This window comes from Polyodon spathula, chromosome 15, assembly GCF_017654505.1.
Source record: "Polyodon spathula isolate WHYD16114869_AA chromosome 15, ASM1765450v1, whole genome shotgun sequence".
Classification (NCBI taxonomy): domain Eukaryota; kingdom Metazoa; phylum Chordata; class Actinopteri; order Acipenseriformes; family Polyodontidae; genus Polyodon; species Polyodon spathula.
The window spans coordinates 14,116,503-14,141,492 of NC_054548.1; the positions used below are offsets into that span (position 1 = coordinate 14,116,503).

Sequence of the window (24,990 nt, forward strand, 5' to 3'; positions counted from 1 at the left end):
TGAAAGTCTGGGTATCACTCATACAGTAGATGGTCTTGTAGATTCATTTCTGTGTTTTCACAAGCCATAATTATGGGTCACTGCCTGTCTAGCAACATCAAAAGTCACTGATGATAGGAAAGAAAGCCAATGTCAAAGTACTGTGTTGAAGTCATCTCTATTGACAAACGGTCTTTACAGGTGGAAAAGAGCATGTAAATAATAAAAGCTGATTTAATTAAACGATAACTACAGGGTCCATAAAGTGAATGAGGAAATAACACTGTTCCGAGTGTATAAGATCAGAAGATTGCTGTTATCTCTAATACAATCATTGCTCCCTGCTGTGCTTCACACTTTCCTTGTTTCAAAGTCTTGGCTTTTAATAAAAATAAATGTTAGTCTGCCGCAATGCTGTAAATGGACCTTTCAAGTCATTAGTTTGTCTAAACTGTACCATATCATTTAAGCACAGCATGACAGAATTTCATCATGAATACACTTCTTCTAGTCTAGTCCACGTTGTCTTTATTTTAGATCTTCTTTAATTTCCAAGGGGATGTACTGCAGCAGTGCTGACTGCATCTGCCACAAGGTTCTGTGAAATGAGGTGGCTGGTGTATGTTTCCAGGTTGCCTAGCAACAAAACCAACACATTGGGCCCAGTTCATAATTTGAGCTCTCATCTGCAGCAGAGTTTCACATCCCAGTTTCACAGTTAAATATGTGTGAAAATCAATTTCGGCATTCATCCATATCTGCATAAATCTGCATTGCTGTGTTATATTTACATATTACAGTCAAACTACTGTTTTATCGATTTGAGTGTTTCAATCTGTGAAATATGTCAGCATGTACATAGAATTAACAAGTACATTCCATAGCTAGCAGCATCCAAAAAATGGTATTCACTTCAACAATTTTACTGGTTTATGCGGAATACTACACGTCCGCTTTTTATATATATACAGTTTGACAAATTATTTTACTGACCAATTAACCAAAAACTACTTAGCTTACAGTGTTCAATGGGTCTTCTGAGCTGACAAGATAAAAGACGGAATTGAGGATTTTATACTACTGAGGGAGTCACTATATATACAGTATACAATATATATACTATATATATATATATATATATATATATATATATATATATATATATATATATATATATATATATATATATATATAGTTGCTATACCAGGGCTTTGCTCTTTGTTTTAATAAGTGTTTAACACAGTAAATGAGTAATTTTCCCAAGGTAGCAGGATTTCCCAGTCTACTATGGCTTACCATGTTTTCAAATATACTGTAAAATATGGCTCTGGGATTTACAATACTCACCTATACTTTAACATGTTTTCAATATTCTTATTAACCTTTTACTTTTTTTTTAAATAAGGGAAGGTGCTGTTTATCAATAATAATAATTTTAAAAAGTCAGTAAAATGTGCTTGAAAGTTTGTTTATGAGTTGATAGTGTTTTATTCCCGCCAGTACCAAGCCTGGCTATCAGCAGTAGCACCACCGCAAGCCCTATTTCTACTTTTAGATTGCTTCCTAACCTACAAGAGCATGAAGATGCAATGCACAGCATCCTCCTGCTGCAGGTATATAAAGTAGGGGCATTCTCGAGTCTCATTCGACTCACCAGTCACACACACAGATTGAAGCAGTGGCACACAGGCTGAAACAAGTGTCACCTGCAGCTAAACTTCAAGAACATTGCCAACTGGACTGGTTAGAGGACACTAAGCAAATACGTTGAACTATATAGTGCTAAAAAACAAACAGACACAAATACATTTATTTAAGTGTGCAATTAAACGTGATTATGGGTCACTGCGGTTAGAACACTATTTTTGCCAAGCTTAATTCTTGCACGCCCTCTCAAATGTCCCTGCACTACCAAATTCTGATAAACTTTACACAGAACAGACTAAATGTGCCGTGTTATTTAGTTCTGCACATGGATGAACACAGCACTTACAGTACCCTGGCCTGGCTGTATTGCCGGATGTTTGTACCGTGTTATGTTAAGTAATATATTGTCATGTTCCTGGTGTACTTACACATTTGTAGTCGTTGAGTTCGTAAGAAAATTAGGGCAGCGGGTGTTGTTTTTATCATATACGACGTTTTGATTGTCCATTCTAAAATTGTGCTAGTCTAATGTTTTGATTGCAAGAAATTCGCAACGTAGTCATTATGTATACATGCCAGACAGAATTACAGGGCGAGAAGAGGGACAAAACTATACACAGATCGTTTGTCTAACACAGTACTGTCTCACTGGAAAGTTTCGAATCATGTTCACCACGGTGGCATGTGTTTTGTAAGTTTCTGTTAAGATAATTTTCAAGTACACAGGTTTGTGTTATTATTGTGATTCTTTGTTTTATTAAAATGACTTGAACTGTTAACGTGCAAATAACGATTAAGTACAGGAAGCAGAAAGGAGCTGTTTAACCTTAAACCAGTGGAGCTCAAAAGCAAGTGACCCAGCAGTCTGTCAGTACACTGACACTTTTACAAACCTGTGAAAATTAAATATAACCAGTGCATTAGTCTGACAGGCTGTAAAATATTCATTAGCCCACCACTGTCAACCCATTTATAGCTAAGGGATTTTCAAAAAATGTCCAATTTGGCAGCATGAATTTTACCAATGACGTGCAAACAGTAAAGCTCTTGTATTGTATACTTTGTGGTATTTCACAGTAAAGGCATGACAAAATGTACCAGCGATCCCGGTTCCCGCAGGCAGGCGCATCACACAGGCGGAGGGCGTGCACCAACGCGGGACCTCTAAAGCATAGCGCCGATACCGCTGTACAAAACCTTGTCCCTGTGTATAGTTTGATATGCAATATTAGGGTTACTACAAACAGCGACTTTACCTTTGAACAATTGACTTCCTAGAGTAATAATAGGAATGGCTAAGGCCCCTCCTCCCCCACCACCACCCACACACTGGCGCTGCATTGAAATGCTAATATATGCCGAATGAAGCCACTTGAATTTAAATTTACAGTAATGGGTTCCCTGCATTTGTCTGGCTCCCAAATTGTCTGCCAGATTCCTCCTTCAAGATGAGATACTGCAGCTTAACCCTGTGTTACCACAATTTGTAGTAGAAAATGGATCTCAGAAACAACTGATTTTATATGACTTTTTAAAGGGAAATGTTTTTTTTTTTCCCCCAAATAGTGGTACATTTATGGAAAACCATTAAAAAAAACAAAAAACGTTGGAGGGGTTGCTGTACACACGTCATGGTTAATAATAAAACAGTTGTTATTGCCGATGTATGAATTATCTTTTAATGCAGCTGTGTTGCCCTTGGAAACAAAGCCCTGGCAAACACGTTTAAAAAGTCCACTTGTAAATATTGCAGCGATGTCGGTTAACTGCACAAGCAGGCGCGAACTCGGAACCTCTAACACTACCATAGGGTCGATATCGCAGTACACAAGAGCACGCTACAGTATTAGCCGACCAAAAACTGCTTATATGCGAGGTATTAGAAAACAGATGTGACGTGAAGAAAATATATTTGAATAACAATGAATAAACACACGTTTCATAAAATACATTCAGTATACATTGCTTTCACTACTTATTTTTCAATAGCCTGAGAGGGAGCTGGCATAATGATATGGACCGGCAGCAATTTCAGGTTTTGATTACATTTGCATTTTTATTATTTCTATGGCTCATCAATAACTTTAACATTGAACCTTAAGATGTTCAGTAATACACTTTTTTTTATTTCTATTATTGCTGCAATACAGCTTGAATTGTGGAACATCTGATGGTAAAGTGTTAAGAGGAAATTGTCTTTAGAACTGATATTATGCAAATAAATAAATAAAAAGTATATTACCTCGACGCTGTGGTTTAGCACCTTCCACTAGCAACTTCCTTGTTGTTTGAACTTAATGTTGAAAAGCACTGCTAACACATACATAGTACAGATGTTGATATTGTTATTAGTAGTCCCGTCCCCCCACTGAAAGCATTTTATTTGCAGGTGCCTTTACATATTTTAGAAAAAGAATCCCAGGATTTTGCCTCCTGTGTGTTTTCGCCTGTCGTCTTCATGGTCCATGATGCCAGCTGAGGTGGTCAGTACAATGTATCCAAACTGACGAGAAGGTAGCAGGTTGTTCTGCCACTTCTCCAGATCCTTGAACATCAAATCGGGGGCTGATGACGCCACATTTATTTAGTAGTAGTCGTAGTAGTAGTACATTTATTATTTTTATTATCGTCTAATAACACTATAAGCACTGAACATTTTTTTAGCATTCTATTCTTATGACATGGCATAATATTATTTTCCTGTCAACCAATAGGAAACATACTTTAGCATAAGCATTTGAAAAGAAGTTAGAAGACCGGAGAAAATAAACAGCGCAATAATTTAAGCCGAACACTGAACGCTTTTATATGTTCGGCAACACAGATTAAGACTGACAATGTACTTAAAAAAAACAAAAAAACAATTGGTGCACTAAGATCCTTTCAGAGCTTTGCAAGTTTATCCCTTTGTTAAATGGTAATGCTAGGATGTTTGAATTTAAAACAGTTTACCTCCTTATGTTTGTTTAAAATCCCCAAGCCACCCGTTTTAACTCAAGTACACAAATTCCACTTTAAGAAAGTGAATATGCTGAGTTACTGTCAACCAAATTGCTTAAAGGCATAAGAGCTGACACCACAAAAAGACATGGTTATCAAAGTGTGTAGTACCGGTATTTATAAAAACAGACTGGTAGGACCTTGGGTTTGATTTAATCAGCCTATACCCTGATAATCCACAGCTGGATTTCTGTAGAGAATTTTCCAGCACTGAGGAATCATCCTGGATTGCACCAACCAAAATAGGTGGTTGGTGCATTCCAGGGGGCTGTCTGGTGCTGTGAAATGCTCTAATAAAATCCAGCTGTGTCTTTACACTGGTTCTTTCAGAAAAAAAAAAAAAACAGAATCCACGTATCAAACTGCTGCTGATTGCTGACCATATTCCTCTTCATCTCTGACCTTTATAATGAGCATTGTTTTTGACCCAGACATGCTTTCGATACAGAGAACATTCTGTCTCAGATTTTTCCTACTGGTATAATTGCTAGCACATGTGAAAGTTACTGCCTTAGAACACTTACAAACAGTCAAGTAATGAGGATACCTTCCCCCTGCTGAGATCACAACGGACATTCCTTTGAGACCTGTTGAATGTAGATGAACAAGAGGGCCACTTGACAGAAGTCTGAGTTCAGGGACTGTGCAACAAAACAGCTAATATGAAAAACTGTGTTCCAGTTGTCCCATGTGTCTGCATGGCTCCGTTGGTGGTTGGAACATTGACAAAGTGAATTGGTAACAATATTTCTTCTCATTTGCCAAGTGTTTGGAACTTTTCAACTGCTGTGTCTCATTATGCTTTTCTTTGCTGAAATCATGCAGGCAAAGCATCGCACAAGTGAAAATATATCCCATATTTGCAGTTATTAACCTCTGGTGTGAGTTAATATATACTGAGGTTAATTTAAGGAAATGCATTTTAAGAACATGTGAAATCATTAAGACAGAAATTAATTTAAATGAGCTTCTGCAGCAACTCATAGCATGTATTTTTATTCCACTGTGATAAAATACATATGACTCAGAATTACTCCTCCGAGTACTAGCAATGTGGCACTACTGGACCACAGAAGCATCCGGTTTCCTCTATACGCTCTGAAGCTACAGCAAGTACAGTTAAAGATATACAGTCTGTATAATTGTTCCATATGCGATGGATATTGCAGATAATTGGAATTCTTCAAATGAAGTGTAAATATTTTCCATTTTTTAAATCCATTAGTAACCTGTATATGTAGGGACATATACTTCAGTTTTGTGGTAATACAGTTGGTACACAAGCTATTTGTATGCACCCTCAGATGGGATTCTTGACTAAGGGTTTGATTTTGTGGAAATGGGTAGAGTCGGTATTCACTTTGATAAATGCTCAGGTACAACCAGGGATTTACTTGCGGCCCACAGGTTGGTCTGGACTTTGCATTTAAATGTGCTTATGTCTAATAAAAGTATACCAGCAAGCTGATGGTTGTCTGTACCCACAATGCGGTGATCATTTAGAGGAGACTTTAATTTAAACACATCACAAATCCACCACACACTGTCCATAAGCGCAGGGCTGTACAGGTTTGTTGTTCAAATCAGAATTGAGGTGAATTCAGTGGCTGCTGGGGCCATGCCTAACTGTGTTCTTTAGGGTTTTAAAAATTAAAAAAACGCCTGGAGATCGCAAGTTCGAATCCAGGTCATTGCTGGCCGTGACCGGGGGTTCCTAGGGGCAGCGCAAAAGTGCCACCCGGGTAGGGAGGGATTAGGTTGGCAGGGGAATCCATGGTTCACCGCACACCAGCGTCCCCTGTGGCTGATAGGGCATTCAGATCTGTGTTGCACTATAGGATGTGGATCCGCAGTGTGAAAAATGACAGATTGGCAGGATCACGTTTCGGAGGACGCATGTTTCAGCCTCCGTTTCCCGAGTCGCCGGAGGGTTGCAGCGGTGAACCGGGAAAAAAACAATAATTGGGCATTCCGAACTGGGGAGAAAACCAGGGTAAAAACCATTGGCTAAATTAAAAAAAAAAAAAAATATATATATATATATATATATATATATATATATATATATATATATATATATATATATATATATATATATATATACACACACACACACACACAAAAACGTATTAATAGATATATCAGTCAAGTTTATTACAATGATATTTGTACAATAAAAAGATGTAGTTGTAAAAAAATATATTTGTGGTTGGAACATAAATGGTTTAAAAAAAAAACAATAAACAGATGCTGACTTCAATTAGTAGACAAGACCATGAACAAAGGCTCACTTCAACCATAACATATCTTTGTGACAGTTACGCATGCAGTACGTATTGCTGGCTCAGCTGGTTGGACCTGCGATTCCTGCCTTGGGATAACTAGGTCCTGCTCCATTCAGTTTCTTCACAATAACGCAAAAGCAAGAGAAAATCACAACACGTTCTTGCTTCCTTCACCTGGCAATACTTTGGCTTCAAATTAACTGCTCCAATTACCACAGTAGTTCAGCGCCTCCAGAAATTAAAAATGTTTGATATCTAGTTAACTTGATTCAGGGCTGGCAGACCAACAGAACATTGTGATGCAGGCCGGTCTCTCTGCACCATTTATAAACGCTCTAACGAGCACTTCATTAAAAAGAGAACATTTGGGGAGGCAGGCGAGCATTGCAACTCCTCGCATTTTGCCGGAAGAAGTCTCAATGGACAAGTTCCACGAAAGCACGAAGAGCTGGCACAGATGGAGAGCCATCCTAATCAGCAAGGGTTGAAACTCACTCAACAAACATGTGACTTCAGTTTCCTCCAACAGTTGATCTCCTTTTTAAATACAAGGCATCTGTGAACATTTTTTTTACAGATTCAATTACCTTCTTCAACCAGTTGATACTTAATTGATGTAAAAACACATCACATCTGAAGAAAGTATGTGTTTAAAATTGGCACCATAAAAAAAAAAGGATTTTACATTAGACCAGAAGTGTAGAGGGCCGCTCTGGTTCAGTTATTTGAACCAGTCATAATTTAAATTACTTAATTGAACCAATAAAGCAAACTAAAGCATTTCCTTATATGCCCAGATTCTGATACTCTTAATAACTAGCGTGAAATAATCTTCCAAGTTTAACAGATCTTCTAGATATGTAAAACTCTAAAGCGTGACATTCATGGGGATATGCAGTGAGGGAAAACAAAATCAAAGGAAGCTGGAGTGGAATCTTGATAGAGGTCTGAGGTTTTATACATTTCAGGTATTTTCTCGCAGAGTTGTGTTTGTTTCCTAAGCTTTCACCAGCCGAGCAAACTTTTAACAAAATTCCCACATGTTTTTAAACCTTCTCTCTGACTATTCGACAAGTCTCCTTATTCAGCCACTGTTTGTGCTATCTTTGTATAAGAAGCACAAATGGGGATTACTGAAAGAGAGACAGGCAGGACAACTGCTCCCGGAAGACGATGCATGAGAACACCAGGACCAATGCCAAGGCTGGACTCCAGAGAGGACACAAGGGCAGAAACTCAGTCCTGGGTTTCAGAAATACCCTCAGTTAAGTATTATATATATGATAAAGAGGCAGGAGTTTGTGCAACCAGACCCCTGTTAAATATTTTTTTCCTCCCGTAGCTTTAAAAACAACTTCAAAATGTAACCCCACAGACTCAGGTACTAGTAGATTTTAGAAGGGTGCAGGTTTCTAGCACCTAATCATGTCAATAATACACCTGCAATCAAAGACTGAGTGTAGGATTAGTGTGAGTTTCTAACCCTGTAGCTCGAGATACAAACACACCCATTTCATCAGCTTTATGAAATGTCACAAACAGGAAACAGGAAGCACATCACGATAACCCAACCTAAAGTTAAAATGGTGATTCAGCTAAATTCAAATTCAAATGATTTCATGAAGCTCATATGGTTTATGTTTATTTTCATTTTTTTTTTTTTTTTTTATATCACAGTCTCTTATTATAAAAGTCACTGAATCTTTAATTAAGTGTTCCAAACCATCCAGCCTGCCGACAGGTTTCACCGAGTATAAAACGCAATAAACAAGAGAGGCAGCAAATAGACGTATATACTTTTATTTGTTTCTGTACAATCTATGTCAGCATGTAAAAAAAAAAAAAAAAATAGAAAGTTTAAAGAATCTTTTACAGCTTTTTAAATCATTCATATTTTACAGTCATGTCATGGGCAACTTCATTACTCTACACAATCAGAAAATAGAATTATCAGTTGGTTCCACGAGTTCTTACAATATTTATAACATCGGTTCACTGGCTTGTCGTTCCAGCCTCACCTCATTTGCTAGTAATATTGTAGTAATAACAATGCACGGCATCGCCTCTTGCAATCCCGTTTGTGCGTTCCGTTATCATTAAAATATGTGTTTAACACGTGCCACTCTTTTTTTTTAGTATACTTTCTTTGTTAACAAATATTGTTATATATATATATATATATAATCTATATATATATATATATATATATATATATATATATATATCTTATATACACTACGTTAGAGGTGTATCTGCAATGGATGTTGGTGCGGAGGCCACCTACAACCACGCCTGATCGTTTTTTTTAAAACTAGCAATAGCGCTTTGAAGAATACAGAGATTCATTTTAAGTAAAAAACATCAAAATGTTGACAATTACTGTTAAGTGTGTGTGTTGTGTGTGTTTGTATAGATATTAATATTAATATATATATATAATATATATATATATAGATATATATATATAATTAGGTTTTAAGTGTTTAAGCTTTTCGAGTTTTCACTTGTAAGAAGCAATCTAACTTAACAACAGTGCGCCTGCCTGATCCAGCGGAAATGTGCCATTATTGCCCCCAGCTGCCGATGCCGATCTCTTGCTTGTATCTGTTGGTGAGGGTGTTCGCTTTCCTCGTGAGCTTCGAGAGAACCGTGTGCAGTCCGCTCAGGTGAAAATGAAACTGTTTCTGTAGGTTTTCGTCCTCCTCCTCGGGGTCGAGCCTGCAGATATCCACGGCGGTGCTCAGCTTCTCTTTTTTCCTGTCGTCTCCCTGCTGCAAGACACCCCACTCAATATCGTTCCGGATGGATTTGAGCAAAACATAGTAGCTGTACATGTCCCTGTCTGTCAAGTAGCTGGCAGCCCCGCTGCCTCCGGTTAATACGACAGCGTTGTTAACTACAGCGTCCTTCTCCTCCTCGTACTCCACCGGCACGTCCCTCAGAAGGCTCGGTACCATCACAGTCTGGTCCATGTTGTTAACCGCCCCGATAAAGCGGTTCATCGCACTGAAAAGCGAATGCCTCTGGTTGTTGGATTCCGAAATCTGCATCATGTTTGCGATATAATTCTCTTTGTGTCACACAGCAGGTTTTCTTTATTGCAGCAGCACACGCTGTCAGCGTCCAAGCAATTACAGACCGTGCAAACTGCAAGCAGCCCCTTCAAGTCAGATTAAGAGTCTTTGGTATTTTTCTTAGCACACTAAGTAGTGCTGCTCCACTAATATTGCCTCGATACAGTATTAGCAATCCACTTGGATCCTAGCAACGGCAGTGGCTGATTTCTGAAGTGATACAAATGACTGTATCTTGAGTGCAGTTAGTTCCTCAATATGCAACCTTCTCATGTTCTGTGGCAGCAGTTATACAACGACACAGCCTAGGGGTCTCCTCCTTTTGAGTTTGGTACAAAACACACCCAAGTGTATGATCCGCGGCGGGTTTACAAAAGTGTTCAGATCCGATCAAGCATCGACTTGTAGTTTCCTGTATTTCTTTTTCACCCAGATGATGTGTCTGTGTTGCTGTTCCTTTAGTTTATGTTTTTATTGCCAAAGCAAATGTATGGCTTCCTGCTTGGTTCGGGTATTGATTTATATGCAAAGGTGTAACCAGGTGCTGCCTCTCGTTTAGAACAGGTTGGAGCCGGATCCAAACGGCCTGAAATAACACACATGAGCTACATTCGACTTTTTAAAAGCCCCTCCCCTGCCTTCGCCTCTCAGATATTCATGCACGCCGAAGCCAACCTTACTGATCGCAGGCTGGTCTCTGTAACCCAGCAACTGAGGGCAGAGTAGGGTGTGTCCCTGGATTTCACTTCCTTGTTTAGTTATTCTTGATTTAAAAAAAACAACCCGCCCCCCTCCCCCCCCAAAAAAAACAAACTAGTAACCTAGGTAATAATAATTGCTAGTATTATATCCCACCACTTAATTATATTAATATGTGTGTTTGTTTATGCAACATTCAATTATTATTACTCTTATTAGGTCATATTGGAAAATATAAAAGAGTATACATATTGGGATTTAAAGAAAGGCTCCCTTGATCTGTTTAGAGTTATACACAATTGCATTGAATCACGGCCATTAAAAAATGAATACGTTTGTAGCCTACTGTAACAGTTGCTTTTTTTAATTTACAGACTGTCACACGGTTTTCCTTGTTATTTACTAAACGTATTCATTCTATTTTGAGTAAAGAAAAAATATCCCTTCGCGTTTGCAGCGTATATTTATTTATTTATTTATTTAGCTTAGAAACACCTCACAAACAAACGCATCGAGCTGTCACGGTTAATTCTGAAATCTAAAGTAACAATAATAAAGTATAATATTCTCACAACAGTCATGCACAATTGTGCCCACGTGTTGTACGTAAATAATGAATATTCAAGAGAAAATCATCAGACCACAGACTTACCCTCGGTTTCAGCCAATCACGTTCTTGCCAGTCGACTGCAAAAAGATTCATTCTGAATTGGCCAATCAGAGTAGGATTTCCTCGTCCGACTGCTTGCGTTTCTGATGCCCAGGCTTCTGCCAAGTTAGAGGCAACACATAGGCGTTAACAGTTAACCATTGGTGCCTAAATGAGCCAAAGCAAACGACACCAACCCATACTGGCCTAACACATTAAATATCAAACTACAATACGTAATCTTAACCCTTTTCAGTCACTTTTGTACAGATTTTTAATTTTATTAAAGTAACAAATGCATTGCATTAATAAATATATGTAACAGTAAATGTTATGTAAGCAGTTTCCAATCTGCAATGCCAATCATATTTAAACAAAATAAAATACATCTCTACATACCCTGTGACCTTCGGTAAGGTTTGATTAATTTAGGGAAATCTTTCTACAGAAAATTTAACTTAACACTTTAAACCAGCGGAGTGCAATCCTGCCCTGTGTGTGTTGTGATTTTATTTTGCAAAGCAATGAAACCAGACCCCTTTTAATTGATCTTCCGGACCTCAATCCAAAGTATTGATCAAGACTTCATATGAAAACGTCTTGTCAAATAATGTTACTATTTGAAGGCAGTACAAAACAAGAAGCTTTACAATCTAAATGGACGTGATGATAAATGTTATAACTTTGCTTTGTCCAATGGTCATTAGATTTATTATTTTTATTATGTAATATTAATCACTTATTGACAGGGGTCGATTTAAAGTTTATTACAGGGTAGGAGGGAGGGATGTCCAAATATAACATGTTTTGTTTCCAATCCTAGCAAGGTTAAAAACATTTCAGGAATGACCAGAAAATGTAGAAATGTCCATTTCGCCCCTCATCAACATATTCGCTGCCTGTTTACCCCAACTTTGCTGCATGATGCTCATGACAGATAATCTGCGCATGCTAGACCCTAAACAAGCACGATAACTGATCTTAATTTTAGCTCCCAGTGTTAACTGTTCGACGCTAAAGAAGCTTTGTTTCTCTTAAACTCTTACACATTTTATACTATAGTTTAATTAAAAAAAAAAAACTTCTTTAGCGAGCTATCACTATCAGTGCTGTCAATTCGACCAAGTAAGCCATTTTGCATAACAAAGACAAATCTGTCTAGCTTGAAATTAAAATAATATTCTACTAATTATTATTGTTATTATATTTTGCTGTGCCCAAAGCAAGACCAGAGTCAGGGCGTTAGGGAGCATGTGATGTGTGAGTGGGACTATATTTTTGTACAATGTGTCAATCATTCTGAGGACACCTAAGGCATTGAGAAATGATTGGGCAGTGGAGGGGCTTTGCTCTAAATAGCTGTGCTATGGTTTGACTGTGTCTAGGAGTCAATTAACTCCGGGACAGGGACTTGATCTTTACATTTAGGGACTGTTCAGTCCAGTTAGGGACGAGTGGTCACCCTAGTGGGCGAGTCAAAACTCGACCCCACCCCCCACCCACCGCGTAATTCGAGCCCTGTTTATTGGTATTTTGTCCAGTTTATACAATGAAGTAAACTGTAGGCCAGAGCCTTTTAAATGAACGAGAATTTGAATTTGAATGGACGAGAATGCATCAGCACCAAACAAACCAGTTTTCAGTTACCTTGGAAGGACAGGTTAGGGCCCTGAAAATACTATATGTTCAAAGGGTGTAGTGCAGATATGCCAGTGCTGTGAAGGATAGCCTTCCGAGGCCGCCTTCTCCTTGAAATCGCTGAGCTGTAACATTCCACCTCGCGAATATGACTTGAGAAATATACCCCAGAGGAGGGTGGAGATCAGTTAATTAACTGTGATGTCACAACACCCCTGGAGAATAAAGCCATTAAAGATTTAGGGATTAAATAGCTGTTAATAAGGTTCTTAGTGGATGGATACAGCAGCAGTGAAAATGAAGTATTCTTTCTACATATGCAGTACATAAAGTGGCAGTCTGCTTCCCACACTGCTCTTTAGAGGATTAACAGAAGCTTACCATGGTCACTTTGCACAGTCGTTCCATATAGTGCTTTACCATGTCATACTTCTGTGTATTTAACACAATAACCTAATACGTTTTGTGAATGAGAAGAGGTTCCTGTTTTTTCAGATGTTTTAGATCCCCTGGTTGGGTATTCCTCTAACTCTTTGGAACTCTCTCCCAGCTTTGATGCGTGATGCTCCCACCATCTCTCGCTTTAAATCAACTCTCAAGACCCACCTGTTCTCTTTTGCTTTCCATGCTCTTTAAGTCTGATATCTCCTATTAACTGCTGTGTGGCTGCTATTATTTCATGTATTATGCTACAGTCATGTATTATGCATTTCTCTGTATTTAAAGTATTTAAATGGATTTTCTTCTTGTTACTGCATCTTGTAAAGTGCTTTGTGGTCCACTATGAAAGGTGCTATATAAAATAAAGATTGATTGATTGATTGATTGATTGAATTTTAGCTCTCTGTGTAAAAAACTGCCTCCTAGATCCCCTCTCGAACTACTCTGTGACTTTGACTAACTTTATCTATACCATTTAGGATTTTATACATTTCTATTGCAATCTCTCTCTCACATATGTTTTGTAGGCTGATAAGATTACATTCCTTTAATTTGTCCTCATAACTCATGCCATTAAATCTTGGGATCAGGGATCTTTTTGTAGTCGTGTGACCAAAAGTGGGCATTATGTAGTCTTAGCATTACTGTTATGTATGTAATCGAACATTCTATTTCATTTTGAATTGCCTCACCACACTGGCAAGATACTTTTAAATAAGAGGCTATATCCCCAAGATCCTTTTCAAAGTTTTTGCTCACTATTTCCATCCTGTTTATTTTGTACTTGTAGCCTATCATATATATTTGTTACAGCCAGTAAGCGTACTTTATATTTTATTAAAATGAACCACACTGCATTTTAATTTTTTTTATTTTTTATTAAGCTGTCTGGAAGATTTTGAGATGCGATAGGATTACTGGGTATATACTACATTCTGCTTCTGCTATTGTTTAACCTTCTGTCGCTGTGAACAAGACAAAAACCGTTCAATTTGTTCGAGCTTTGTTTTTAGATCAAGGAAGCCCTTTTTTTGTGCTACAGTGTTCAAGAAACACCTGTAAAGTTATTATTTTCAGCATGTGTTTGTGAAGTAACAGTCTTCTTAACTGTGTTTAAAATGTGTTCTACGAAAACGTTTATGTTACAGGGTACCTTTAAGTTGACTGTATCTTATAGAAAGGGTATGCAGAATAGTCCCTCATTATAAAGAACGTTCTTACAGAACAGAACTACTTAAATGGCAATGGGATGGAGCAGTTGCTGACATCGGTGTCACTCAACTCTCATGAGTAGAAATGGAAGATAAAATCAACATTAAAAGCTTCTCGTGGTTAAAAGCAATGGTTTATACATTTCACATTTTTTACGCCGACTCTCTCAGTAGAGTTTGTCTGACCAAGAAGAAATACTAGTGTCGTCTGACTTGGAGCCGAGCCCATTTTCCAATTGTCTCTGCACGGAGCAGGGATCTCTCTTGCTAACGAGGCTAGCACCCAGGGCTGGTAAAGCTGCGGAGCGACTGTAAGTCTAACAAGACATCCCAGCTTTCTTTCCCTCTAGTTTACATGCCCTTATCTTTTTCCTAAGCCTTATCAATACTTTCTATTTGTCTGACTTGAACTTCTGGGAAATCAAATTATACAACAAATCAATATGGTCAATCTGATGTATCCTTATAAAAAAAATATCAGGGTTTGCAGCTAAAAGTAATAGACTTGGCAGGGCAGGAGCCCTGCACACAAAGAGTGGGTTTGTGTGTATATACTGTAAATAGTATTGTGTAAAGTGGGGGTTATGAAAGAATTGTATAAATAACACGTATATTTTAAATGCTGAATCATAGTTTGAGAGATGAAATGGAGGGAAGGGAACAGAGGCTGGGAGAGGTGGTTAACATTCAATTTAAGACAAATAAATATGAACATTATAGGGGATGTCTCATTAGTGGGTGGGCACTAGCCCCAGCAGCCAGCAGATGAGGCCTGAGAAAATACCAGTTTGTTGGTTTTGATCTGAAACTGGGGAGGCTAGCTGTAGTTTAAGATTATGTGGTTAATCTCCACATTCCAATCAACTGTTTTTCATTATTTTGTTTGTAGAATTGTACATTTCATTCTTTATCCTAGAGAAAAATCACACATCCCCATTTGAACTTCAATGTAACTTATGGATCCAAATATGAAGTCACTGCAATTACTGTAATCTAATGTTTTAACATACTGCATACTGGTACATATTGGCTGTGATCACAGTTTTTTTATATTTTACTCCTTACCTTTGGAAGTGCGATCCAGGACACTATGGGATGTGGTATGTTATAGCCAAAATCAGGATATTATTACAATATTTCATAAATTCGATTTGACAGTGTGTCTCTCTTGGTCTTAGCCCAAGATCACATACACAGCACATTTAACACTATAAACTGTTATGCCAGTGGTACTAAAGCACAGCAAAATTAATTGCTGGCTATTGTTTAACATAGTGGTTTGTCTGAAATAAAATCAGCACCTAACCCTTAGGACATGTGTACTCTAATTTGACAGTAATTGAAATATAAGAACGCTTAACCTTTCCAAATGCAAGCCCTTTCACACAAGCAATAACATGATGGATCTAAAACATAAAACAACCAGCCATGTATTCAACACCACTGACCTGTCTTTGAAAAAGCACATGACGTCAGAAGATGCAGAACACCTGTCACCAGGGATACTGTGACCTTGAACAAGGGGGTCACCTGACTCGGAATGCAAGGTGCTGGTCGGTTTTACATCAGATTGCAGAACAGCTCCTGCTTGGTTGTTTGGAAGCCTTCCCCTGTCACATGGAGTAAGTGGGCTGTGTAGTTGGGATCCGCCTGCCTGGTTTTTCTGTAATCTTCAATAGGAGGAGCAGGCTAATAAATCTGGTCATAGGCCTGTTTCATTGTTTCAGTCGCACACAGACTATCGTTAACACTTTAACAATTTGTTGCAGGGTGAAAAAAAGCATATTAAAAAGGCTTTTATCTAATTCATTGATTCTGTGGATAGTATTGCCTCTATAGTCATGTTGTAGTGCAGTTTTGAAAGAAGCTATAGCAAACATGCATTTAAAACTGCTGACATCAATGCTAAGTTAATAACGGTAAAGTATGAATGATACATCTAAAAGTTAGGAAAGAAAAAACTAAGAAAAAGATAGAGTAAAACATTTCAGCAAAATGATTCATAATGATTGACTAATCAAAAGCAAAGTGTACAAGTTTTTCAGTGGATCTACCAGTAGGCCATTTTGTTCAGTAGAGTAATTAAGTTCAAGTGGCTTTTATATGTGTGTGTGTTTTAAGCTGCTTGCTCTTTCACTTGAAATATTGCATTAGATCCTTGATTCACTATAGGTGTTAGGATGGGAACGCCTGCTTCCAACTTAACATAATCTGTCAGATACAATAGAAAGTACCGTAGAGCTGTCATTTCAACATTTAGCTGGTTTAAATGATTATTGTATGATGATATAGTGCCATCTTGTGTTAAAATGCAGTGTTGCACAAAAGAAAACTGCAACATTTCTCCAACCACCACCAAAAGCAGTTTCATGTTTTCAAAACAAGAATAACACAACAAAAATGTGGAGAAAAGATTAGTAAATCCATCCCACAATAGCAGTGCTAGAGATTATATACACAAATGTGCAATGTATATACACAAGTATTATACATTGTAATGAGGTAGTAAACCAGTATCCCTACTGAATCCAGGAATTTTATAAATTTAAGTTCCCAAGTTCTCCTGCATTAGAATTGTAATGATTCAAAATGGGTTCTTTTTGTTAAAGTTGCCACCTTTTGAATGTAAACAATCTCTCTTTCCTACTTTCACCTGAAGAGACCTTTGAGATATTGAAAGCTTGTGACTGTTATTTTTGTTTAGTTCGTCCAATAAAAGCTATTGCATCTCTTTCTCTTTGTCTACTAAATAATGTGAAATGGTTCATTTTTACTGTAGACCAACAGTTGACAGAGAGTCATACAATTGAGTTTGCCAAATGTAAAAAAATAGCTCAAAGTGTACTCAGAAAGGCAGCCATATTAAATCAGAGGTCAACGTCATGGTCATCTACATATTTTGCTTACAGGTTTACAGGTTTCTATAACCTGCTCTTTGAATAAGACGTAAAAGCGAGGTCCTATTGTAATTAACTCTGCAGCAGCAGTACGCCCATAGTACACCCCCTAGTCTCTTAAGTCGTTTTGGATAAAAGCGCCTGCTAAATGATTGATTAATAATAACCCTGCAAATATCACCAGTCACAAAAGTCACTAGCTTAAATTGTGTCAGGATAGGAGATTACTGTACTGCAATGCAATTGTGTCAGCTTTGTAATTAGATACTCACAATCAAACATTTATCATGAGAAACATACAAGTATAACCTTCCTCACAGGGGTGCTTACATTTCACAATAAAGGAACCACTATTACAACTGTTTAGTATCCATACTGATAAAGTACCGTATGTGTGTTGTGCTCATGTAGTACAAATAGCATGTTTCTGGACACTGATTTTCTTCCATTTCTTTGGTGTTTCCATCTTTAAACACTGTACCTCAGTATTTGCATTCAGAAGAGAGTTTTATCCACTTTGTTTTTTTTTTGCCTCACACCCACGGTGTAAATTCCAAGCGCTTTAGAAAGCCCCAGAAATAAACAGCAGAAGATAGAACCAGCTTTTAAGCGTTTAACCACCTGGGACTTTTTCTAGCACTTAGCAGGATGGTTGCTTATAAATTTGTCTTTCTACCTGTTATTACTCAAAAATATTTAAGACAGAACAATCTAGCCATCAGCTCAGCAAGTCTAAATGATTATTTTATTCTATAGAAAGATTTAGCAGCTTGCTAACTGAAAGGGCTCACTCCTGACAGTTGTCTTATCCTTATTAATGGAATAACCACAATACTCCATTGATGTTTATGAAATAACCTCTATGTATCCAACCTGGGTGAAAAAGGACTTCAAATGGGAAACACACATTAACCCATGATCTCCTCTTTCAACTGGCAAAGGCTAATTTAAGATTATTACTGTGCTTTCAGCAATCAGTTATTCACAACAAAGCCACACCATTGAGAAAGTTGTAATGACTGTTTATTATTAGAGATCACAATTGCTTACAATATCAACATACTTTTGTTGGCATGCTAGCTAGTGATGAGTTTAAAAAGTTTTGTTTTGTTGTTTTTTTATTAAACAAACTTTTATAATCCTTTCTAACTGCAGTTTTTTTCTAATGAATTTTCTAGATTTGCTTTTAACACTGATCCACCTACACAAACATCACGGTGGTAGCCTGCAACAACTCCAAAACAAGACAATAAACACGTACAGTACACAAAGAATAATACAAAAGGCTGCTTTGAATCATCCAGCCTGAGCAGTACACAAAGAATAATACAAAAGGCTGCTTTGAATCATCCAGCCTGAGCTACTCACATCAGTTTTATTAAATAAGGTTACAGTCATCTAATTCAGTGCTCCCTTTACTCCAGCACACAGGACTGCAAGGGACCCTCCATGCAATTGCAACAGTGATCTAATATAGTAGAAGAAGCCATTTAGACCTACTGTAAATGCACAGGTGTTTGATGTTTCAGTAGTAAGAACAACATTTTCCAGTGTTTTCCAGCAGGGTTTTCAAGAGGCGGTCTATAACTTTGCAAATGGGGCGGGGGGGGGGGGGGGGGGGGGCGGCCATGTGATTTTACAGTTAGCAGCTGCACTGATTTGCAAGAGAAAGGCAGAAGTGCACAACTGCTTATGATATTCATGAGGCACTGTGTTTCTGATGTGCACCTGAACAGGGCTATAGCAGGATAAACTATATTTCCCAGATAAATTTAAAGTGACAGCCATATTTTCAACTCATTATTTGTAGGCCTCACGAAGCCTGGACTCGTGATTTGCTTAAAAGTCTATTGGGAGTGGAATAAAGTCTAAATGAAACTGTTCTGGACTCTTGTTTTCTTCTTTCATTGCGAAGCCTTGGTTATCACTTAATGACAGTAGAACCCCACAGTTATGAACACAAAGGGACTGGAGGATGCTCATAAGACTGAAATGTCTGTAACTCAAACTGTTCAATGATGCATTGTATGTGTACTGTATTAATACAAGGTTTACATATTTAAAATGAGGAACAATAATAACAATAATAATAATAATAATAATAATAATAACCAAAAAGAAGCCAGGAGAGCTGTGTTTTTCATTTAAACACACCGTTTACAGAAGCCAGGAGCCCTGTGTCCGGTTTCAGGTGTTGTGTGTGGTCGACCAGTCAGTTCAGATGGGTGGTGTTCATAATTCTAAGGTTCTACTATAAATCAAACTGTGCAGTTACAAGGTAATAATGTCATTAAAAATGAAATGCTTTACATTTTCTTATTACACCCCAAGTTGCATTGCAACACTATACACAAACCACCAGGAGAATGCTGAAGTGTTTTTTTTCTTATTTTAACCCCATTTGAAATCCATAGACTTGTTTGGGTATCACCGACCTACTAAACAAAAAAAAAAATAACACACAATACAAAAAATATTCATATATAAAGCAACTGCGCACATCTTAGTAATAATAATATAACAGGATCAGATGCAGTGATGTACTTAATATAGCAGCAAAAAGCAGAAGCGTTACATGTACAATAAGATTAAAAGACTGTACTCTAACATTCGCGAGAAGTGCTCCCTTCAAGCACTACATCTTTACATTGTTTTTCTTTTCTTGTTATTATTTTCATGTATACTTTCATCATTTCTGAAAATCTTTACTTTTTGGCTGAAAATAAAAATGTACTGGATGGAAAACTAGAATGTATCAACAGTTTTTTTTTGTCTTTTATAGAAATGTCGTTAATGCTTACACATTTTAAATAGCAACTATACAACCCAGATACTACATGCACGTCCACAGTGGCACAGGACCTATGTTATAAAGTTGAGACATTGATCTTGAGGCCAACAGGGATCGTTAAGGGTTGAAGTATTGAAAGTAAGCTTGTTTTCGTGGCACAACTGTATGTCAAGGAATGATGTGCTACAATAAGAAGTGAGCAGAGAGAATGAGAATGGAGTGTGCGAGTTCTTGCACTACAGTTTGAAGCGAGTAGAGAATGAAAATGGGAGTGGCTAGTGTTCTTGAAGTGTCCTCCAAGAGTGTTCCACAATTTCAGGATGATAAATGCAGTCCATCGCCCTGAAATACACAACAAACAAAAAAAAAAAATCAGATTTTATTTCTTACATTACCAGCTTTCCACAAATGTGACATGTACCGGTTTGAGATAAAGCAGAAAGATTGGCTGTTTATTAAAAATAAAATATGAGAAATAAGCTAAATCACCGTTAAGGATTTGTAACAATCCTGTGTACTGATGTTAGAATATACGGCTCACACTGAAAGTTTAATAAATAAATAAAGAAAGAAGCTTAATAGTAGTTCCAGGCTAGAACATCAGTTTTTGTGATTTATAGTAAGTTAGTATGTCATTTGTTGAGTGTTATTATAAAGTTTCACTTTGCACTTCGCTTGGCCATGTGTTTTGTCATACACCAAATATTTGTTTCTCAAATCATACTTCAAATCACATTTTGCAACTTTTGTTTAAGGCCACTGATATGCTATTGAAAACCTGATTCGTACATAATATTTAAAGGTGTTCTGTAATATGATCCTTATTTATGTGACAGCCCTCAACTTAATCAAACAAAGAAACAATTGCTGTATGTCAGTGATGTATCCAAAAAGTGACGAAACTGCTCAGAAACATACAGGCATATAGTGTACTATATACATTTTCATCATCATTATTTTCTATGTAAATTTGTCAGTGTTTTATCACATCTATTAGGCTGGGGATGCAGCTTCATTGCTCTTTCACTACAGTGCAGGCATGGTACTTGTACACTAATCTCCTAGCAGTCCATTCACCTGTATCAATCTTGCTTACCTAACAGTTTCCTGAGTGGAGACCTCTGCTTAACATACTAACCAGAGCTGTGTCGTGTTCTGTATATAAACCTATACAATTTGCACACACCACCACAGCAGGTCATTGAGGTAGGTAGAGGACTGTGGCCTTGACTGTAACTATCAAAATAAGTTTCATACCCCCTTAAAACTGAACCCAAAAAATTGTGTAAACAACCCACCCCCCCCATGGTGGAGGCTGTGTTTCTCACCCAGGCATGTCTCTTCACCTCTACCCACCCTGACCATTGAGGGCTCATGCTGCCAGGCTTGCAGGCACCTGCGGGTTTATCTTCAAATACGGTTTTAATGTTTGTAGTAAATCTTTCTACAGTGTAATACAAGCATTGTGTATTGGGTTAGCCTCATAACCTCAAACAACGTAAATATAATAAGGAGAGCTGGAAAGGCGTACTCTTTCTTAATACATTTAGATTGCGTTTTATCACAGCTGTCAAACACAGTACTATGTGCAGTAACAGTGGTAGTGCTGCCGTTTAATACTCATTACTTATATTTAAATAGCTTGGATCCGGACTGCTTACTAAAAGAGCACAAACGACATACAGTGAACTATGGAAGAATGTAGTACACAGACTGCAATAAATTATATCATGTAAAATTGAAGACAACTGTGAGATTCTGCAGTTTAAAAAAAAAAAAAAAATTAAAAAGCAATAAACACATTCAAGAAATGGACTTTTAGATGTTTATACTAGAAAAAAATGTTGAAAAAAAAGGAGATTCTCCCCCCCACCCCACACTTATCACTAAAACACAACATATATTTGTTTTAATGTAGATATATTTAATGACCAATGCCAAGCTTAAAACAGATTCATGTTGCAAATCATATTATAAAAAGTCTGTCTATTACTGAAGCCTGGTTTAGGCACTGGCACATGAGCAGTTAGGGATGTTAACATACGGCATGTTTTACAGCTGGCAGGTACTGGGAGTTGTGTTCTGTGTGCTCTCAGTGCAGGGTTACAGTAAATGGCAGTGACAGTCTTGAGTTCCTGAGGAGCTGCTGGAGTGTGAACTCACCCTCTTCCCTTGCCGTTACACCATTTCATATTGATTGGCAGTGATAAATCGTGACAGGCAGCAGGCCAACAGCATCCCAATCAACTGTGTAGAGAAGAAAGTGCAGCACGGTTAGTACGGGAGATTGAATAATCGGGTGCCTGGTAAATCTGCTCTGAACTCTGAACTCTTATCAGCTTGACTAAGTCACACATGTCTGTAGGGTTACTAATAATTAGTTGTTCATGCAGTTATAAGGGAGGAAAACATATTTCAAACTTCTGGCTCTTGTGAAACCCAGGACTGGGTGCAGGGCTTGTCTTCACAGTGTAAATCTCTTGGTTTGTGACTATAGCTTCTTACTATAAGGCGGCTCTGAAGTCACAGTGGGTGCTGGCTCTTCATGGAGAGCGAGGAAGGATTAAGGAAAGGAAATCACAGTTAATGGCTTTCATTGATTTTTTTCTGGTCTTCCCGATAACATTCACAGTTCAATTAATCCTCGACGGAGTGAAAACACAGCCCAGCCCTTCAACAGGTCACATGGAGGTTAACTGCATGCTATTCCCATTAGGTCTAACAGGGACTGTCCAGTCTGGTGTTAAATTGGGAACGGACGAGCGGGGAGCAGGGTAGTGACACGATTGTTTTGTTTAGTTTGTTGGCAGGAGAGGGAGGGGGTGATATGGTTCAAAGAAACCACTTAGTAATTTAAATATTCAGCTTTTATGCACAGCTATATTCACCTTACTCCTGCTTTCTTGGGTTAAGCAAAACACCCTGTGAGAGACACACAGGTGCATCGAGCTCGACTGAGGGAGCGGTCTTGAAGTCTCACAGGGTAATCAGAATTATTTAATTGTGTAAAGTGTATTACTGATTAGCAGTAAAAAGCTACGAGGAACACTGACAACAAAAGGACGCAGACTTTTCAATGCTATATAATATATAACTCACTTGCCCTTTATCTCATGTATAATAATTAGTCGCATTATCACACACTACCTTCCAACATATATTGGACAGATAAACACATCACTGTGGTGGGGTCTTTCTTGGCCATTTTACCTGACTCAGGACATATTTTTCATTAAATATCTCAGGAACAGATACCAGTATATTTAAATGGCCATATTTTCAAAGCATTTACCAGTCTTTGACTCCTATTTGACAATGTAAAACGCTTGTTATTTTACAAAACAAATATATAAAAATATTTAACTCCTTAAAAATTAAGGAGTTAAATAAAAGAATGGAGGAAACGCTTTGAAAATATGGCCCAAAAGATTTTAATGAGCAATCAGTCTCACAAGTGCAGAGATCGTTTTACTACTGTACCGACGCATAATGACTCTGACATTTGTTACTTCAGTTCCAAAAATGTTTTTTCAGTGGTGACCAGTCTTGGCAGTCACTCAGCCAAAAATCTTTTTTTTTTTTTTTTTTTTTTTTTTTTTTTTTAATAGAAGCAAACTATTGTTTAGGATCTTTATACTCCACAATCGCTACACGAACAGAAAAGAAAAGTACATAGAGCAAATGATGTAAACTTTACCTGTGAAAACGCAATTCCGAAAGCAACTCCAGCTATGATGCCCATGTTTGTCTCCATAAAGCTGGTCACCAAATCGTAACAGCCCTGAAACCAAAAGAAGGATCGACTCATTTGCCCAAATGAATCATCAGTATTCAAAGCAGTAACAAATGCGGTTTTCTAAACTCATTGATGTGCAGAATACACACTGAGGGAAAACAAAACAGAAGGGATACAAAACTAATACAGCAAGGGGTTTAGCCTGCAGCACCATACATGTATCTATGGTGTACCTGCTGAGAAAATACATTAGTGCTGTCAGTAGTGGACCCCTCAATGAATGGTCCGGAACGTACCTGCTGGTACACCTTGGTGGAGGCAATGGTGGCATTGCGCATGTCCTGTTGGCTGCAGTCACTGGCGTTGGCACAGCAGCTGTGCGGGATGCCGTTCTCTGGAAAGTACTTGCTGCTGAACCAGCTGGTGTAGTTCTGCACTCCACAGCAGCGCAGCTGCAAGGGAAACAAAAACAGGAGACCAAATAAGAACAATACAGATTTAAATGAACCGAGCCAGGAAGAGACTTGCACTCTATGGCTATTCCAGACACCTCTGTTCTTACTCACACTTGTCTGTACATAATCCACTGCCTTGCTTCGCTCATCATTCGCGTTGTAGTCGAGGACCGCTTCGTTGTAAGTCCTGAGGAATGTGACCTTGATCTGGAAAGAAAATCCAAACAGATCCAACAATTGCACAACGCAGACATCTTAGAGAATGAGTATGTAGTCATTATTTAAAGTCTGGAAAGCCTGAAAATGTAAGCTTCTGCAGGAACATGCAGCCTTGTGAAATATGGTTATTCTATTATGAGCACAATAAGTGTGCTACACTCAAATATACATTTGCACACATAACTTGTTCACACAACACAAACTAAATGACTTTAACACATCAAAATGATGCTCTTGATCAATTAAATAAATGTCAAAACACAATATTC

At 37.8% G+C, this 24,990-nt stretch overlaps 2 protein-coding genes across 3 annotated transcripts in view; both read right to left on the reverse strand.

Moving 5' to 3' along the window:
- Positions 1–9,391: 9,391 nt before the first annotated feature.
- On the reverse strand, positions 9,392–10,655 carry LOC121327747 (mid1-interacting protein 1-B-like). Its single transcript, XM_041271931.1, has one exon. It carries the CDS (start codon positions 9,962–9,964, stop codon positions 9,476–9,478), a length of 489 nt encoding a protein of 162 aa, XP_041127865.1. The 5' UTR covers positions 9,965–10,655; the 3' UTR covers positions 9,392–9,475.
- A 7,871-nt stretch (positions 10,656–18,526) lies between these two features.
- The window catches only part of LOC121327959 (tetraspanin-7), a 44,538-nt gene continuing 38,074 nt past the window's right edge, over positions 18,527–24,990 (reverse strand). For both annotated transcript variants that reach the window (XM_041272346.1, XM_041272347.1), the window contains exons 4-8: positions 24,614–24,709; positions 24,344–24,499; positions 24,009–24,092; positions 22,475–22,558; positions 18,527–20,653 (exon numbers count right to left, since the gene is read on the reverse strand). In XM_041272346.1, coding sequence (XP_041128280.1) covers positions 22,490–22,558; positions 24,009–24,092; positions 24,344–24,499; positions 24,614–24,709 — 405 coding nt within the window. In that variant the 3' untranslated portion in view covers positions 18,527–20,653; positions 22,475–22,489. The remainder of the gene's footprint in view (positions 20,654–22,474; positions 22,559–24,008; positions 24,093–24,343; positions 24,500–24,613; positions 24,710–24,990) is intronic.

What these genes read in the sequence shown, in the direction of transcription:
- LOC121327747 (XM_041271931.1), bottom strand. Translation starts at nt 9,964, where the DNA reads ATGATGCAGATTTCGGAATCCAACAACCAGAGGCATTCGCTTTTCAGT.